A 20,199-nucleotide genomic window follows, 5' to 3' on the forward strand; every position below is an offset into this window, starting at 1 on the left:
AAAAGGTTTATGGAAATAAATTAATATTGCATGAATGTTGCTGCAGGTATTAAACAAGTGAGAACCCATCACTGAAGCCAAGAGACCTAAATATCATAAGGGAAAATTGCAGAAAAGTCAGTGATTGTTATTACTGCAAATTCTTTGCCCTACAAAATGGCACATGACCTAAACAGATGTAAATAATCCAAGTGATAAGGTTTTGTTGTTTATAACAAATCTTACAATTGGAATCATTGCTTGTAGCAATAAATAAATCCCTTTATTTTTTTTAATTAAAGATATTTAAAAGCTTTCAGAACTTAAAATAAAGTGGTCATTGATATGACTAAGAAGAGTATTTTCCTTCACATTTCTTCAGAAATTGCATAACATCTCAATTACTGACATCACGGCTATCCTTTTACAGGCCTGACACATGACATCTCCAGCTGATGACATTATGTGAGATGACATCAGAGATCATGACTGATGCTTTCACTAAGAAGCCCAGCTTCATTTCTGAAAGCAGGGTTAGTTCAGCTACCTTTGCTTGAGGCCAAGAGGAAGATGAGCACTTCCATTCTTCCTCCAGGAGTCAGACGCACCTGCAGGTCTCAGAGCCTTTACACACGTTGTGTAAAACTGGCTGCTGTTTCTTGACACTTTCACACCATACTTCACAAAAATGCACTTGTAAAATCACAAAGGAGATGAACCTTTCGGTATACTTGCAGTACGTCAAGTAAGCTCTGCTCCTGAGCATAGAGGCCCCCACAGACTGGCTCCTGAGATTTCAAGCCTGAAAAGGACTCACATTTCAACATGTCAGGATTTCTGCAGAACTACAAGGATGTACCAAGGGAATTTGGATATGAAAAGCAAGAAGGTACAAGCAGAAGCAAACAGCTCTCCTCGATTCTCTTCCTTCTAAAAATTAGGTTCTGAAAGTATTTGGATACTTCAAACTATGTTTTTCCAAATATCCTGTTAATTATCTCAATAAGAATATATGTTTTACTGCAGACAACATTCACTCTTTTGGGTGGGTGAAGGGAAAGACATCCAACACTTCACAGTAATATTACATATATGTGCAGACATTCTGTCAATGTATGTATATTTCATTTCTAAAGAAGGCCAGCTATTACAAAGTATCACAGGTAAACTGGCTTATTCATTACTGACCATTATGTTGTGGATGCCCCCTCCCTGGAAACATTCAAGGCCAGACTGGGTGGGGCTTTGAGCAACCTGGTCTAGAGGGAGATGTCCCTGCCTGTAGGAGGAATGATCTTACAGGTCCCTTCCAAACCAGACCATTCTAAAAGTTACAGCTGCAGCAAAATAAGAGAAGTCTATAACACATGTCCATTCAGAATTCAAAGATGCAGTATCCATTTTAATTTTGCACACCATGAAATTCAACTTTTAAGCAGCCATATTTTTAATTAAGAAAACAGGTTTTGAGAAAGAAACTATCAAGTAACCTTCAGAGCAACACCTTTTAAATACTTTTTTAAGTCATGTGCTGCATAATTCCTTCATTACATTCAGTTAGGCACATATAGCCATGGCCAACCATAAAAAGACTATTAATCATACTTACATTGGGAAGACCACAGCTAGGAACTTGAGATGACTGTGACCAGCAGAATGCACCACTGCAGAAAATTGCTACTTCCCATTTTGTGTCAAGCACAAAACCTCCACACAGAATTTCAGCATATTATAGAAACAACTCAAGTTATGATTTTACACCATTGTTGGAAATATCAACTTTGTTTCTGACTTAATACAGAGTTCAACTCCTCCAGACTCCTCAGCCATATTTCTCTCTGTTATTCTCTCCCCTGTGTATATTTGACTGACGGTAAAAAACATCAGGAAACAAATTCACCTTAAATGTTCATTCCATTAACAAAGCCCATTTACAAGTAGATATTACTGGCTCCTGTGTTTGACCTGACCTCTGCTTTGTCAGGCATTCATCAAGAGAAATTTAATAGTATAATATTATTATACTACTATTATTAATAGTATAATACCTCAGAAGAAAATCAGTTACGGATCTACATACTTAATGAGAGAAATTGCTTCAGAACATCTCTTCTAAACACAGTTCATTCATCAAGATGTAAATCATTTCATGTAGTACAGTGAAATAATCTTAGACTACTGTCAAAAGAGCCATTCCTATTGTTCCATTACACTGATTCATATAAGTGTGTTAGCTTTTTTCTTTAAAAACTAAAATTTAATGAAGAAAACTGAAAAAAGGAGCAGTAAGCTGCTTCTGCAGTTAGCTCAAGTGACCTCACAGAAAAAGGAAGCAGTATAAATAAGAACAATGGTAGTCTTTCACTGAGACCTTCCTTCTTATAATAAGATAACTTTGTAACAAAAGGAGACTGATAATTACTCAACATCATCCTCTAAGAAGATGAACAACCTGAAGTTATTTTTATTCTGTACTAAGACAAATTATATTCTAGCATATTTCAGTGTGTTTAATTTGATTACAAACCAATTCCCACTAAAGAAGTGGATGTTGTTCAAGGTTGAGAGATAATTTTCTTTAAAGAAAGTCTATTAGATTACCGCTTACTGTTGACCAGAATAGTCATAGCTACTTGGTGGAGTTTCCCCTCCCCCCACCCTTATTCATACATAGATTCAGCTTATTACATTAGCCACATATAAGTTACACAGCAGAGGACAGAGTAGTCAGCAAACAAAACATTCCAGACTTACCATTTACACAGATTTCAAAAGATTTGCAAAGATCATCTTCAACCAGGCAGCCTAAAAACATAATAGAGAGGTAAAAATTAATGCAGGTTTCAAACTGTGGATAATTAGCACAGACTGAAGTCCCCTTAGGTTATTAAATTCTCAGCAGGAGTCAGACATTTGGTTGCCTTTAAGAGTCTAAATTAGGAAGCACAGAAAGGTAAGAATGGGGAAACAAACTGGTTAGACAGCATCTATTTCCAATTAGTTACAGTCAGAATAACCTTTGATGGTTCTCTTCTCCTTATTTCTTTGCTGAGGGTTCAGTTTTCTCAGTGGTTTTCTCATTTAATAATTCAAGAAACCTTACATTCCCTAATTTTGAACACAATATTATTTGACAGCATAGTAATGTTGTAACATACTACCAGAAATCAGGAGTTTCCTCAAGCAACTTACACTGCAGTGAGACAAATCTATGAGATAGGTATAAATTGCTTGAAACAGGTAAAAAACTTCCAGGCTTCGATTTAGTAACTACAACCCTAGACTGAACTTAGGTCCTCAGGAGCACTTAGTCTGTAGAAAAGCTTAAAAATGAAGCCATCTACACCAACACTACAATACCCTCAGGTGAAAAACCAGCAGAGCTTCTAGGGTTGGCTTTCCCTCCCATGTGAAGCAGGAAATGTGTACCAGAACTGGTTCCTTTGCAGCTCCCTGCTATGTCTGTCTACACCTTGCCCTAGAAACTGCATCCAGCTTAGCAAGCTCAGCTTATCCACTTGGATGCATCTTTACCATGGCAATCAACCCATTGCTGATACCACCAAATCAGGTATGAGACACTCATTATTACCTCCTGTCTCTGGGCAAAATTAGCTCATATTCCTGAGAGCAGAAGAGAAACGGGCATGATTCTCCCTGCTCTGGTCACTTCACATGGGGAGACAGGGACACAAATCAAGCACTGGAGCAATTGGAAGTATCATCTACAGTCAGGACTATGTGCTCTGTTAATCCAACCAGGTTATTTTGTGTTCTCACAAACAACTAGGATCTGATAAAACTGTGGTGGATGTCTCATCCTTGGAGAGGCATTCAAGGTCAGACTGAATGGGGCTCTGATCATCTTGATCTAGCTGTAGGTGTCCCTGCTCACTGCAGATGAGTTGGACTAGATAACATTTACAGGTCCCTTCCAACTCAAGCGATTTTATGATTCTCTGAACTATGAAGAACAAGGCTGTATTTTGGACACAGAAGCTACCCAAGAGAAAGTATTCCTACAGTTAAGCCTTTAAACGACTCCAGGAAATACCTTAACTTTATAAGTGAACACAGAATTACAGAAATCAAGTGGTCTTGACTAGATTCCCACTACACATCAGAAACCAGCCAAGAATGTCACCATATCTAACACCAGGATACATCCTCGTTTTCCAGAAGCATAAATGTATTAAGCAGGACGGTCTTACCAAAAAGAAAACAAAAGGATCAAGAGTTTTCCTATTAATCACATCCTAACTCTGCTAAAAGAAAATTTCAGGGGGGAGAGAATGACTTACGCATGCTCATCACACAGCCTTTCAGCAGGTATCTGTATCAGCACATCATTAAGCCTGAACTAATACACTACGTCTCTCAGCAGGATTTATTAGCACAGTGCCAGGTTTGAGCTAAGCAAGCACATCTACTACACGATGTCAAGTGGCACCGGCACACTTGCACAACCCCTTATGTTCATCTCCACTCCTGCCTACAAAGACCACAGAAACAACCTTATGAAGGGAACAGCCTACAACAAACATGCTGATAGAAGTGTTCTTTCATCCTTTTACCTATGCACCAATAAAATGTGGGTACACCTTTGGTAGCTTTCGAAAGGTAGAGAAAGTTTCACACTCAGAAAGATTCTACAGAGCATGCAGGACAACTCCTGTCTGAACAGCCAACAAACTCCAGTTTGTGACATTTTTGAGACATCTGTAATTTTGTTCCAGACAAGTCTACTGTAGCAGCTGTTTGACCTGAATTAGTGTCTGAAAACTGCCTGAAGAAAGCTGATTGCAGCTTCAGTGCCAACCCAGCAAAGCAGAAGGATGCCTTAACTATGTATTGACTCATAAAGAACCTAAGCAGAGAACGATGACATGCAACAGCCAAAACACATCAGCACAGGCTACACAGCACAGTTGGAGCTCTAATTAAAAGTCTAGAAATGGCCACTTAAAATTCGAAAGCCTGGAGGGGGAATAAAGCAGAAGACTTCAAGTACTAATGCAGACTAGACAAATGACAGGTGTGCTTCACTATTCCTGTTTCCAGAGATTTGAAATGGCTATTTCTTCTAAAAGAAGTCCTTATGGTTAGGAATAAATCCCTGGTAAAATTTGTCTGCCTTGTTTTTCTGACAGAAGGGGCTGAACTAGAAGCCTGAGGTGGACATTTCCTTGCAGGGAGTTGTCACATGTCCGGGGAGAAAATAAGCCATGCAGCTGACTTAATTACAGAATTAAAGCTTAGGGTGGAAGGGGCCTTCAAGGTCATCAAGGTCCAACCCTCCTTTCACACCCTGTGGTGGCCATGCTGTAGACCCTACAAGTGTTGAAGTTTCAACCAGGTATGTTTCCAGAGGAGTCACCATGTGAAAGTTCATGCAGACTCTTCTGCTTTTGAAACACCTGGAAAGACAGGTGGCTGTAAGCCTTTGTTAACAGTTCCCAAAGACACCTGTGAGACATCAGCCATCCCATAATATGCCTCACCTCAGAAGGAGAAAACCTCAGATTTAAAAAGAACTAGATGTGTTTATTCAGATACAAAGAAATAATAAGCCAGACCACATCAGTACAGAAGTTAAATTCAAATCCACTCTTGCTTGCTTGATACGCTTTGTGCTACCCCTAGCATGCTTTCCATGAAAAGAAAACAGAAAAGCAATTTCATCACATTTGAATTTTTCCTTTAATAGTAGCTGATTATTAGATGCTGACTGTTTCTAGTTGACGTCATTAGCCTTGGAGAGCAAATTATTCAAATTAATGTATGGAAAACTACACCAACTGATGAATATCCCCAAAATAGCTAGAATGACCTTGAAAGCTCCTTGAAAAACACCAACATCTCAAGTTATTGCTAATGTTGATTGTTATGTGTAATTCACCCAACCAGTCAATGTACTAATTTAACTGCTAATTTATCTTTTGTAACTGCTGAGACATTAAAACACATCATATTTCTTTTTATATATCATTTACCAACTAATAGTAATGATAGCAATAAGTCACTGCTGAAGAGTGAAGAGGCATTGTCTCCAGCAGGCACTTAATTCAGTTCATGCCTTACGGGATCGAAATTGCAGCTCCCCTAAAATAAATTCTTCATATAATTTCAACCAGCTGAAGACAACTAGACTGCACAGGTACCCAAATTCACTTCTTTGATTTGGCCTGTAAATATGCCAAATTAAGTTATCCAAGTTCTTCTAGTCCAGACTGACTCAGTTCAAATGCCTCATTTATGCAATAAAATGGAAATAAAAGCACTTGCATTGCAGTATCAAAACTACATTCAGCTAGGCCTATATGCCTTCTCAAAAAAGCAGTTCTAGAATTAACTAACATCAAAACCTAGGAACAGTCAAGACTTCACCACCTAATAAACTTACCCTGCATTAAAAATTGGCCTTTCCACTAGCAGTTATATGGCCCTATTTACAAAACCTAATTCCCAGTGTAACACAAAAGTCTGGAACAATAGCATAGTCATCAGGGTGCACTAGCACCCACAAGAACAAGCGGAACTGTAAGCTTCATCACCATCTTCTCACATACCCACGGCTCACAGGTCTATACTATGTGTCTTGTAACAAAAGGAGAGCTCTCTCTGACACATAAGAAATTAGCTGGCAGCTTGACAGTAAGGATTATCTTATTTATAAAGATAAATACATGCTTTCCACGTTATTATGCATAAAGGTTTAATTCCTAGTGATATAACCCAGTAGTCTGCGATTCTAGTAGATGATTTCATGTAACAAGAGCATTTATGTTGAACCTACTCACATATACACCTTTGTTAAAAGTTATATTTTTTAAAGCTTCATGACTGCCTAAAATCAGGGTAGGCAGCTAAACTATATATTACAGTACACTTACATGGAATACCTTTTGTTGATTAGGTAGGAAAGCTGATTTCATAGGGCTTCCCAAAATCTATCTCCTTTTTTTCTCCCTCTGCCTTAACGCCCCCAGTGCTACTTTCAGATGACCAGCACAACATAATTGTAAAAAAACGTTGCTGCAAGAGCAACACCTTATAGTATACGACCTAGAAGTCCAACTCTCCCTTTATCAAAATATTCTTCTCATAAGATACAAGACTACTCTCTCATTTCATTGTGTTTCTCCCACTTTACCAGCCTGTTACAATTATACTACACATGTGTCTCATCAATAGAACTTGAATAGTCTAAGCAGCTTTACAAGCTGCAATTTATATACATAAACATATTCCTTAGGCTTCTGATATCAAAAATTGTCTTACGACATCAAAATAAGAAAACAAACAAGTAACAATAACAGCTAAACTTCTCCCATACTAATCAATTAAGAACTAGGAAAACACAAACCTTGTAAATCCTTACTGCCGTTAGGACTTTTCACTCTTTTACAGTCTTCACTCAACAGCCACATAACCATCCAACAGCTCTTTGTTGCACTGAATAGTTAACTTCCCACTGTGTAAAATATTACACAATGTAGACTCCTTTAATAAAAATATGCTAATAGTCATTAGCACATTCAGTAAACCAGAATCAAAGTTTATCCCACATCCACTTCCTTCTCTCAGATGCTTTTCACTCTCTGGTAAGGAGACCTTGAAGAGTAAATTCTGCTAAAACCTTCCAATTAAAAAACAATGAAACACCTGGCTGTACCAACACTGGGCATGCCTGATGGGCCTCCCTGAGTCCTTAAAGCCACCTGTGTACATTCTAAATAGATGGTTTGTGGTGGCTCTTAGTTGTGTGTGGGGTTTCTTTTTGTTGTTTTTTTTTTTTTTTTCTCCACATAGTTGTTTTAAGAAATTTTTTTAAGAGTTATGTTTTTTAAAATCCTGAGATCACATAACATGGATATTTTGAACTGGAGAAATTTAGATAGTGTATAACAATGATGATGATATAAACTGATAGGAAGAAAGAAGCATGATTTTCATACAGAAAAGTGAAAGTGAAATGCTCTTCTTGCTGGCGTATGCAAGAGAAAATGTCAGTCTGCTGAAGCTGTAGCCCATCCAACACATCCTCATCTGTCTGCTCTACGTGTATGTCTACCAAGTCTAGGATTACACAAAACTACAAACAAAGCTGAGGAAAGTATACTTTTAGCTTATGGTGGGATCCTCTTGTTCTCCCTACTCTGAGGTTACGTAAGTGCTACAGGTGTAAAGTAGTGTTCGTTACCCAAAGCCTGTCAACTGTATGTGAAAATCAACTTCACAAAGACATTGGAACCTCTGACTCTTTATCAACAACTGCTTTGAACAGTAGTTTAATTACGGATTAAAGCAAATTTGCTCCAAAATTTAAAGAGCATAAAATACTAAATGAACTTTTCTCATAACAAGTACTGAGTTTTGACCTTCTGCGTTTATTCCGTCTCATATGTTTTTGAAAGTAACAGGTACCCAATATTTTTTGTAACACAGTAAACTCTCAAGAGCAGAGGTTCTTATGGTTTTCTTTTAATTGAGTGCATGTGCACCAAGCTTAGCACAACAAAGCACTGATCCATGGCAAAGAATCCAGGCCTTACTGTAATCAAAACTAACAATCAGAAAGATGACACAAGAAATCCCAGCAGTGGTTAAGTGGAAGAGAATCTTTTATACAAAAAGTTTCCAAAGTACAGACAGATTTCCCGTAAGTGTTAGCATATGGTGTCAACACTTCCCTAACTCTGAATTACTGCTTCTTTCAATCATTCATTATACACACTGTATATTAAAATATGATCCTAGCCAGAATAATTCTCTGTGGAATAAGGAGTTCTCATTCAAAACAAAAAAAAGAAAATGTCAGTACTGAGCTCACGGCCAAGACTTGCTCCTAAAGCCTCAATCACAGTTCATATTAGTGCTTCAATTACCCCCTTTCTATCACTTGTTCTTCAAGATGCATGAACTGACACACTATGTAAGCAGGTGAGTGCAATGGGGCTGCCATGTTCTTTCTGCATTTAGGAGGGGGAAAAAACAGTATTTGCATCTGGATGAGAAGCTACGAGATCTGGTTTAGTAGCTTGTGGCAGCAATGGTAATGGGAGGATGGTTGGACTAGATGATCTTGTAGGTCCTTTCCAACCTTGTGATTCTATGATTCTATGATCTTTACTTCTGCATGTCCACTACTAAAGAAAGGAATTGCTTTGCTGTGACAATTCTGTTAACTTATCTGATTACTAACGCCGTGATTGCAATGATGTAGGGCTTTTCTGTTGGAAAGCACTGAGGAAAGGCCACTAATAAGAATAACTGAAGATGTAATCAGCAATAACATTAATAACAATAATAATAATAATAACGATGAGACAGAGAAAGTCCATATCAGACAAACTCCAGAACAGCATTCGCATTTTTGCCCAGGGCTCAAAAGAACACAGCGTGTCATGGGCTGATACAAGAAATGAATGTTTTGCTATGTCTTTTTTTGTCTTCTTTTTTTTTGCACAGTAAATATTAAAAGAACTCTGTCTCCCTCATGAAAAATCAGTTCCTCGGTGCTACATGTCCCACCTCTGGTTCTGCAGATAATTTGTCAAATAGGAAGCAAAGACTCCAGACAAACATGACACTTAGTTATACTGAATGTTCTCCATTTAAATGACAATTTTAAAAAAGCAGATACATCCATTCTTGGAGAAAAAAAAGATCACTTAAAAACTAAGATTAAAATGATGACTTGGTCTTTGATCAAGACCAAAAACTTTCACTCATATCCATTAACTGTGACATGGGGGATTAGATGTGATTTTGTGATTTTTTCAGTAGATTGGCCTCAAACAAAATATATTTGCCATGCTGGTAGTCTATTGGAAAGAAATTAACAGCTCTACAATATAAAGTCTACAAAATGTTCTTTCAAAATTAGAAAATGTTAATTGAAGTCCTCACAAGCTGTAAAATCTCATTAAAAAATCAAGACCAGTCCTTTAATAACTGTGATTCAGTTCCTCCTGTTTGTTATCAGTTGCTGAAAGGAATTTCCTCACTGAGCACTGAAGTACCATCATCCAACACGCACTGAAATCACAGCTCCAACCTAAAGCCAAGCCTTTTTGTACTTAGCAAAGAATTTCAGGGCTGAACACTCATTGAACCTAAACAATTTCTGCATCAGTGTTTAAATGCATCAATAAGCAGTCCAAAATCTTTTGCTGCTATTGTCTGCACAATACCCTTTCCTCCAAAATCTATAGGAAGCAAGGTCTTCCAGGATTTATCATAGCCACAGGTTACCAAAAAGTTAAAACTGAGGCTTAGGTAAAGCAGAGTATGATGGTTCCAGCAAAGCCTTTCTCACTATGACTGCATGTAGACCAGCAAATACGGCAGTTCAGTGGCCTCTGCCACATTTATTCTATGGAAGAGCTATTGCCATCATTACATCTGTTTATCTGGTTTTACACATCAATAGCTGTCAACCTTATCCTGTCTACTTGTTTTACAAAACTGCAGAACAGAATGAATTCTAAGTCCTAATTATAATTCAGTTCTAGCCTTCTTCCACGCTTTGGTTAAGACAAGCTGGGTCAAAGAAGAAGTGAACCATTAGGTAGAGGAAACTGAATAATCTGTAGGTTATATGCTGTGGAAGATAGTTCTTTTTATAACATTTTCCATTATAGTTACATGGGGAAGAGCTTCATGTTCTATCACCCATAGTTAATTAGTCTTCATGGTCTGTGACAGGTTTCTTAAAAATAGTTCTTCACAGTTCTTCCTCATGTTTTGAGAAATCTTTCAATATTCACAAAACCAATGAGGGAAAAGAGGCATGTTTATCATTTTCCTCTAATAGGCACCAAATTTTTGTTTTCATTATGTGTCAGAACATCTTAATGCTTGGCATTTGAAAAAAAGGTAAGCAGAATTCACAGTTCTCAAGGCTGGTATTTAAGGACGGTTCCAGAGGTCTCCTGGAATGATCACCTTTAACATTTTGTTCTACTTAGCAAATAGTACAGCATCTTTTAATTGATGATGTGATCAATACCTATTGCATACAATTTTTTCATTCTCCTATCCCTTCTTACTTACAAAGTCACTCTTCTTTCTGTTCCATCTCTATTGCACAGCTAATTAAATACCAGGGTAAATTATTGCGTGGATGTAGTAAAAACAGCTTGAGAAGAATGAAAAATGAATGTTATAAATCAGCAGAGCCTGAACAGCAAGGGGACAGTCCACAGTCATTTGTTATTGGAAAGTAATTCTCATAGACAAAACAGCATGCGTGGGTTTGGGAGCTACACTTTACAGATGAGCCTTCAAACAGGGACACAGGAATGAGAGTACTCTAAATCTGTTTATTTCTGCATATCCATATTGAAGACTGGTAGATACTGAAAACATTTTCAACTGTTTGGAAAAACAGCTTCATAACTTTATCATGCATTTTTTGAGTCATTATGTACTGTTTATCTGGAGTGATGAAAACACCTATGTTCATCTCACGAAAGAGACACCACTGTATATGTTTAGTAATTTCTTTAATAAAGAGTTTAAACAGCCCTGAGTAATCTCCATTAAATATTCATGTGTTGGAGAAGAATAATGAAAGTCAATGAAGAAACTCATAGTCTCTTAAAGCTCTCAAAGGAAAAAAGAATGATATTAGGTAAAATTCAATGGACTGCGGCACCAAGATTTATCTATATAGTTTATCCTGGGACTTAGAATTGCAAATGAAGCTGAAGCATTCTGTATTAAGGGACAGTTATAAGAAATAAGTCACAAGGATACTGGTAGCACACCAAATTTGAAAGTACTTAGTAAAGAAGCCTAAAACTTTTCCCTTTCCACAGAAAAATGCAAGAATCTCACAAATATTTCTGTACTGGAATGTGTGTAACTTTTCCAAGAACTTTGATGTTCCAATCAATACAAATTGTCTTTTGACATACAATCAATGTGCAGCATCATGTTGGACTTATGTAGAACTGCATATCTGGGCATCACTGCATTCTTGTCAGAGATTGACATTAAGAAACAGTCTTTTATTATGCTGACAAAGAATAAAATCTATCCCATATTGACTCAAAACTCATTCCAGGCAGTAGTTGAAATTCATTACATGGTAAAATTGATCATTTCTACTTATTTTTGTGAAATTGCACTGACTTCAAAAAAATTCTGGCCCTGAGAGTGAATGGTCCTGATTTTGACTGGTGATTGTTCTCTAATTACTTCTGAATCACCCTGATGTATCTGTGGCTGACATTAGTGCCAGCTGTCCCAGAATACATTCTGCTCTTGTCTCTGTGAAGTAGCGCTGCCCACCCTGAAATACCAGGAAGATGTTTATTTCCCCAGGATAACTACTGAGAGGCAGGCATTTTAATAACATATGTCAGAGAGCTAGTAAAGAAAAAGACTTATAGCAATTAGAATGAAGCAATTTGGAGAGGAAGCCAAGAAAATTAGAGATAATTCTGAAAAACAAATAATCTGATGCATGTTGAGCAGCACAAGAATTCATAATTCTGATTCCTTCCTAAAAAGTACACAGTTTTTCTCTCTTTAGAAAAAAGAAAAAAAATTAGAAGACTAAACCTTCCAAATTTTTCAAGTCTGTCTAGCTATTGAACTCCTTTTAACAATGAGAAAACTCATTGAAAAAACCCAGGAAGAAAAACTCTGAAGTTTGTATCCAGGAGTTTCTGTAGGTGTCTTAAACTTCAAGAGTAGCCAAAGGTCATTACTTCATCATAACCATAAAGTTCCCAACTCTCATTGACTTAACATCTAATGCCTATTGATTCTGATAGAACTGATGTGTCAGAGCAGGTTTGATAATCAGGGAGCAAATGCCTACTTTTAAAATTTTCTTTTATATATTTGTTATTTTTCCCTCTGCAAATAGTAATCTCTGAAGCGTCTGTGTGAAACACAGAGTTTTTATATAACAAATGAGGAAAGGATGTTAACAAAACAGTTGATGTTGCACGTACCTTAACATGAACGTTTAAGCCAGGGCTACTAGCAGTACTGGAAAGCTAGGATCCAGCAGACTGGAATCCAAGTCTTGGTCTCAATTTTTGCTGCTAGTCTGAGCAAATCATTTTACCACAACTTTCCTCCTGTACTTTATCCATTCTGATCTTGTTAAATTTATCATATGGTTGCAAGTGGTTTGTAGAATGGAGACCTGCTGAAGGTTGAGATGCTATTGATCATCTTAATACAAATATTAAACTTTTTATAACTTTATTTAATTTATCTACACACTCCAAAATTGTTTTAAACTTTAGAAAGAAAGCAGCTGCATAAAGTTTCCAGGAAGTATATGGAAACAACCATTGCTGAAGAGTACATTTTTAGCAGTAATTTAAGAAAAGCCAATGCCTTCCTCTTCTCAAAAATGCAGGGATTTCCACAGAAATTGCAAAATATATCCTTGACAGCCACTGAACTCAGTAGTACACAAGCTTTTGATTCTTTCTCCATGAGGAGCATTGAAGGTAGGGGGAAAAGTATCTCTAAGACAAGAATTCTCATTCTTACCCTGAAGAGGCAGGGCAGCAGACAGCAAAGCAGACCTCCAAATTCCAGGTGCAAGCTGTACATATCTCTATACAGCTTTGGGAGAATTAGCTGTCATTCTGTCTTGGCTTGATATATACACACTACTTAGAAAGGAATAGATTGTTCCTCGAGTCTCAGCCTGTGTGTTGATTCTTTCTACTTTAATGTTGAGCTATGTAAAAGTCTGATTTAAATGGAAGGGAAAATAAGACATATAAATAGATACAGAAAGAAACAAAATAGATTTGCATTCTGTATCCATCCACCGTCATGTTCCTTCTGAATGATCTGCAGTCAGCATGATTACATGCATTTGCTATTTACAAGGCCTGTACAGTGCATGCTATATACAGCACACTGAAGTTCTGGTGCCGTGATCCAACAGATCACAATTCACTTTGGAGAACACGTTACTGTCAGTCTCACAGGGTTTTCATTTTCCCATCCAGACTTAAGCTGAAGACTGAAGCTGAGTACATTAGCATCTCTCAAAGTCTCCAAAGCAAATTTGCCAAAGACAGATTCCATATAGGAAGAAGTACATCCCACTAGAATTCTTACTTCATTGAATTTCTATACATCTCAGTGTAACAGCTTGACATCGTTACAGCTTCCTCCATGACTATTCCCCATGCCATCATGGATATTCCTTTTACTTTTGGGAGTTAGGAGGCAGAAGGCAAATAGTGAAAAAGATAGGGTATTTACCAATGAAGAGCTTCCTCTGCTGCTCCACCAACCTTGAAGAGCTGTCTCTGCTTGCTGCTCTCACTAGTAATGACAGCCCAAATTCTGCACAATAGAAGCCAGTGTGGCAGATTAACTTCACGGAGGAAACACTGGAGAGAGACCATGTTTTAACAGTGGGGATGACACACATTTCACTACGCCATAAGAGGAATGTAGAGGAAAAGAAGAACCAGGAGAAAAGGACCTGAGAAAGTGAAGGAACACGGCCTTCACATATATGTGTATACAGCATAATGAGTCAAAAACAATAAAAAGTCAAAGTCCAGAGATTAGCCAGCAGTAGAGATAAGAACAGCCCTGAGCTTTCCTGCCAGCATGTTGCACTGAGTCTGTAGTAGTGCCGCCTTCAGATTTCAGTGTGGTGGAACTCATTTCTTGCAGACATTCTGACAGCAGAAATTGTTTTCCAGTAATTCCACTGATAGTTCACAAGCCCATTCCAAAGATTCATATTTTCAAGATTGGACTTTTAAAAATACATATTTCTTTATATATTGTGATAATACTTCATAAAGTTCTAGTCATGAGTCTTCAGTCTATAACTGAATGTAAGTTGACTGGCATTTGCATAATTTTGTGAGACATGTTATTCAGTGAGGTTTAGAATCAGTCTGGCACCTCATATGTGAGCCTTCTTAAGAATTCTTAAATTATTTTAATGAAGCAGTATTATTCAAAACATTTTTTTTTCTTTCAAGATTTGAACTTTAGCCAAAACACTAAGCCACAGTCTCTAAGTGTATGCTTGGAGACCTTTATTTGATGAATACCCTAAAAATATGGTCTTGTGATGTTTCTGAATTTAATACTTTGCAGACAGCAAATATCAGTGTGTACAGTGTTCTGCGCATCAATGTAATGGTGACAAAAAATCCTAATTAGAAGAGGAAAGGGAGAGGAAATGAAAGGGAAAAAGAAAGAAAGAGAGAGAAGGGGGAAAAAAGAGAAAGGAAGAAGGAAATCTGTGACTTCATCCCTGCTCTGCAAAGCATAAATCATGCAGCAGAAGTACAGGCACAATGTTTAAAAAAAAAATAATATCCCAAATGTATAAATAATAGATTTTAGTGCCACTTCATTTGGGGTGTTCTTTCAACAAACATGAGATTGCAATGAGAATGTCTGAACGCTGCCAGCTCTGAGGCTGCTTCACAGAAGTTATGCCAAAACATAGCAGAGCAGTCTGTTATCATACACGTGTATGTACAAGGACAAAATACAATGCTGCTTCTCTTCATTTAGCTTTGCTGAGAACAGTACTTAACTATCAAATTCACATCAAGCTCTTGCATTTTCAAGGAGCTGCCTTCACTTTCCTTCGCATAGCAGCCGAGTATCCGGTCAAGGACCAGAACAACAAGCAGTGTAGCTACACTCCTCTTGCAATTTCCTGGAATGGTTTCACTGAGGAGTACACAGGAAAAGAAGAAAAAAAAAGATTTCACAGAATATGAGCTGTGTTGTTATTCTGCTGTGGAAAAACATGCCCTGGCAGGCTTAAAAGTTTATTTCAGGATAACATCAGGATTTTTACGACTGAAAGGTTTTGTCTATTAATTCAACATCCCTTTAGCTATTAATTAAATATCAAAGCATCTAAAACATATTTTGCATCACTTTTTTTGTTATCACCACAAACATTTTTAACAATTTTACACAGCTAAAAATGTGAAATTTGGGAGCACAGGATAAAGGAGAAAGCATTCCTCAGAGAACCATAAAATCATAGGATATTAATTCTATTAATTCTAAGGTTGGGAAAGACCACCAAGATCACCTAGTCCAGTCATCAACCCACCACCAACATACCACTAAACTACGTCTCTAAAAAGTGGCAAAATATGGCCAACTCTGCTGAGATCTTCCATCAGGGTAGCCCTGATCTTCTTTGCCACAGGTTAACACAGCATGAGGACGGAGGAGGGCAGCTCCTGGTGTTTGTGAACAGACCCACATCCTTCCTCACCTCCAAAAAATCTTTACATTCTCATAGCTCTGTTCATTGACAGATGATGATTGAATGACATGCACTATCCATATTTCTGGGTTAAAGGTAGAGCACACATACAATCACTACACATTTACCCTTGCTTTCAGTTGCAGTCTTTTGTTTACAAAGAGAGATGACAGTGTTTGCACATCATAAGTTTGAGGGGAAATTAAAAAAGGTAACTACAAATTAAAAAAGGTAACTACAGGGTCCTGGATCCTTTTGTCACTGCAGAGCTCTCAAGGTTTTTTGCACTGTGGATGCAACCTTTCTAGGGGCATAATTCCTTTGTTACTGCTTTCTGATCAATCTTTACCTCCCCTCCTCCAAAGGCGGCCCAACATGACTGCCAAAGTGTTCACCAACATGGACAGGGCAGTACGTTTAGGCCACAGATTAGCCCTTCAGCTACTTTTCTATCCAGATGTAGGAACCTGCAGAAAGCTCACAGGAAGCATTACCCAGGCTTCTTCCCTTCCAAATAGCTTACTTCACAACATTCACACTCCCAGATGACAAACTGACTCTATACACTGAAGACGTTAAAACAAAAAAAGTGAAATATACAAGAAAGAACAACTTACTAGTTCATTAATTCATAAAACATTTTTATGTAATTTTTACTAAAATACCATAAGAGATTTAAGGTGACTCACAAATGTCTAAAAATATAGAAGTTATTTTCAGCCTGTGTGTTTTTTCTTTTATGATGAAGGGAGATTAAGACTACTCTGCTTGTGTTTCTTGTTATTTTCTGCCTCATTTCTACCTTCCTTTTTGTAAGAATAATCATGCACATTATGCTTCTCTTGAGAAGCTCCTGACTGAGTGCCACCTGTATCAGCAGGAGGCAGGCAGATAAAAAGCACTAACCACATAGTTGCAATTACGTATCAAAGATGACTGCTAATCTCCATAATTGCTAGTGTTAGTTTTCCCATTTTCAGCTAGTTCCATCCAGTTTGACAAAACAAAGTTAATGACTGTCTTTGAAGACTACCAGAATGTATCTGTGCTACAGACATACAAACATGCATATTATATTAACCTATTTATATGTATATATATTATATGTAGAAATTCCTTAAAGGAGGCACTGCTCAATGTATTTCCGTTATTCATGAGGCTTCCAGAGAAGTGCTCTTTCTGCATGACACAGGAGAATCTTCAACCAAAAAACAGAACAGAAAAATTTCCTACATTTTGCTTCAGTCCCACAGAAGGCCTTCTGCTGTTTATAAGTAAATCTGTGAATTGAAAAGAACTTCACACTTTTGCCTGTTGCTATTATGGTTAAGATGTAGAGCTAAGAGCTACTTTGGCTTTTAAAGCAGAAGGTAGGAAATAGCTAAATAATTTTGTGTTATTGTATTTTCAGTATACATATCCAGCCCCTAAAATATCTGAAATTGTTGAACAGTCTTAGAACACAAAGACTAAAACATGAAGATTTTCCTTGGAGACATAAGGAGCTGCAGTCCCCATGCCAGGTCACTGGCACAAACTGAAAGACAAGTTTGTGTGATTCAAACGAACCTAATGGTTTTATTTTTAAATACAGGCATTTCATAATGAATATTCAGCAAGACAGCTGCAGCCCAAAATCATCCACTGAACATAAGCCTAGAATGTTTTCACAAATAATCTTTGAATAAATGTAAAAATCCAGAATATTCCTCACAGGTCTGTCTCCAGCCCACGCACTGGGGATTTTTTTAATTTATTCAGTCTGTGTACATGTTCTGTATACCTAAACACCACTTAGAAGGCTCAGGAAGCTAACAAAGCAGTGCCTCTGTAAGCACAGACTTTTCATTCTAGAAGTGTTCATCTGTGAACTTAAAAATGTTTGACCATGGATGTAAGACAACGACTTAAAAGCTTGGCTTTTTCTCCTTTCAACTATATGGGAAGATAGAAACCCATCCCACGCTTCTGCAATTAGTATTGAAGCTGAAACTGATTAATGGGGTCCTTCCTACCTTATGGTGGCTGCTTATTTAAAGAACAGTAGTGTAAAGGAAATGAACATTTCGATCTTCCTTGCATCACCACCTAATCAGTGCAAAACTGTGGGGTTATAAATTAGTCTGCAGGGAAGTCTGCCATCATGCAGGCATATATATACATAAATATGTATACAGAAAAAAAAAAAAAGATAAAATAAGCAGGTCAGCACCAACCTTCTTCGAGCCTTCATAGATATTTATGATAAGGCACTGATATTCAGTATTTCTCTACATTTCTAAACTTGCTAAAATGGTACATAGACAGTGACATCTTTCACCTTAAAATTTAGGACAAACTCTCCAGATTTATATTACTGATGGAAGCCTAAAATTTTGTCTCTGGACATAGTGAATAGATATGATATAATAACATAGAGCATATTTTTAAACAATCATCTATGTTGGTAGAAATCAAGCTACATTTCATTCACGCAAATTTAGTTATCACTGCATTATACATTCAGCTCAGAACAAGAAGCTCTAATACTGTGAAACACTGGAAGTAGGCATGAATAGAGATTCTATTTATCCAAAACTGTCTTAGTTCAGAGGTTAATTTTTAGCTGACAAGTGAGATGTTCATTCTCTATTTCAGAATGCCACTGCATCTGAATCCTTGAATGATTCCTACAGAACGAGTGTGAGGGAGCAAAAAATGTAAGGCCATCTCAAGTCTATTTCAAGTACTGTAGGAGTTTGAGAGCACTGCATTTTTCAACGTGAGAAAATACGGCAAGATAACTTTATGGATTGTACAGCTTCATGCAGACAAAAAAGGCTAGAAAGGATCTGGATGTCTCATGCAGTGAAAAAGATGAAAGGAACAGTACTGGCAGGTTACTTTCCGCAGGAAGGCGTCGGTCTTAATGGAGAACAGCAGTGAATGAGCTCTCCATAACCAGCCACGGCAGCTGGAATCTAAGCACAGGGTCACAGTGAAAGCATCCAAGCTCATTTGCCCAGTTCACAAAGAAAGGTTGCACGGGATCTTAGTTGTATATCACTGCAGTAGGCTGGCTCACCTGGGGCAATACCTCGAACACTGGTTATGACTAATTTATGGTGACTGACTGGAGAAGTTTCATTTTTAATGGAAATGATTCTAAGTCAGGAGAAATAATGAGAAAGGAAAAAAAAAAATTCCTGCTATGAGACCCAGTTTGAGCTTATCTAATGTATGTATTTCTTCACTGTGAACTTTCTGCTCGTGTTTTGTTTCTGTTCTTGGTGTAAGGCAGCGCTGCCAATCATTTTGTGTACTCCTAGGGCTCTTTTATATCTCCTTAGTTCAGCAGAAGGAAACCCATGTGACAGAAGAAGCAATGTTTTCCTCCCCTTTTACGACAGCAGCCGTTCAGTGGATTGAGGTGGCACTGATAGCCCAATAAAATCACCAGTGTGCAACTTAATGCTTCCCACAGCAGAGTGCAAATTTTAAGATTTGCATCAGGGGAGCTGTGTCCAGACCTGGACTCTGGCTCTGAAAATGGGAAGTGGCAGATGTTCAGAAAGAGTGCTTCAAAAATACTATTCAGTTTAAAAATGTAGAGAGAGTTAGCAGCGATGCCTGGACCATGCAGCTTGAGAAGCACCAATTCTACCTCACATCTCATTTATTCTTTGGGTTTCTTCAAAGCCCTTGTGACAGGCAGGTAAACAAATATTATCTACTTTTAGCTTGTGAAAAAAAATGTGCTACATCATGTGTGCCAGATGTTGTGAAAAACAAGTTCTGAAAAGTAAGCAATTAACAGTCCTAGCAGTGGTCTATGTGCCACTTGTGCATTTCTTTTTGCCTTAAAGATCTTACACCTTGACAGATGGCATAAAATAGTCCAGTGGAAAGATAATCAAGTTTCTAGCCTGATTCCTTGTAAAGTTATTATTATTTTAAATATAGGAGGGAATGACTGTTTTTTTCCTCTT

At 37.6% G+C, this 20,199-nt stretch overlaps 1 protein-coding gene across 6 annotated transcripts in view; it reads right to left on the reverse strand.

Annotated features, from left to right (window-relative positions):
- The window catches only part of PTPRN2 (protein tyrosine phosphatase receptor type N2), a 620,450-nt gene that overhangs the window by 556,276 nt on the left and 43,975 nt on the right, over positions 1–20,199 (reverse strand). For 5 of the 6 annotated variants that reach the window (XM_052695759.1, XM_052695758.1, XM_052695761.1 and 2 more), the window contains exon 2: positions 2,734–2,784. In XM_052695759.1, the coding sequence (XP_052551719.1) occupies positions 2,734–2,784 (51 nt within the window). Of the gene's footprint in view, positions 1–2,733; positions 2,785–7,345; positions 7,504–20,199 lie in introns of those variants that run through there. The other variant, XM_052695760.1, reaches the window with a different exon arrangement.

The sequence above is a fragment of the Tympanuchus pallidicinctus genome, unplaced genomic scaffold, assembly GCF_026119805.1.
Source record: "Tympanuchus pallidicinctus isolate F22 unplaced genomic scaffold, pur_lepc_1.0 scaffold3, whole genome shotgun sequence".
Taxonomy (NCBI): domain Eukaryota; kingdom Metazoa; phylum Chordata; class Aves; order Galliformes; family Phasianidae; genus Tympanuchus; species Tympanuchus pallidicinctus.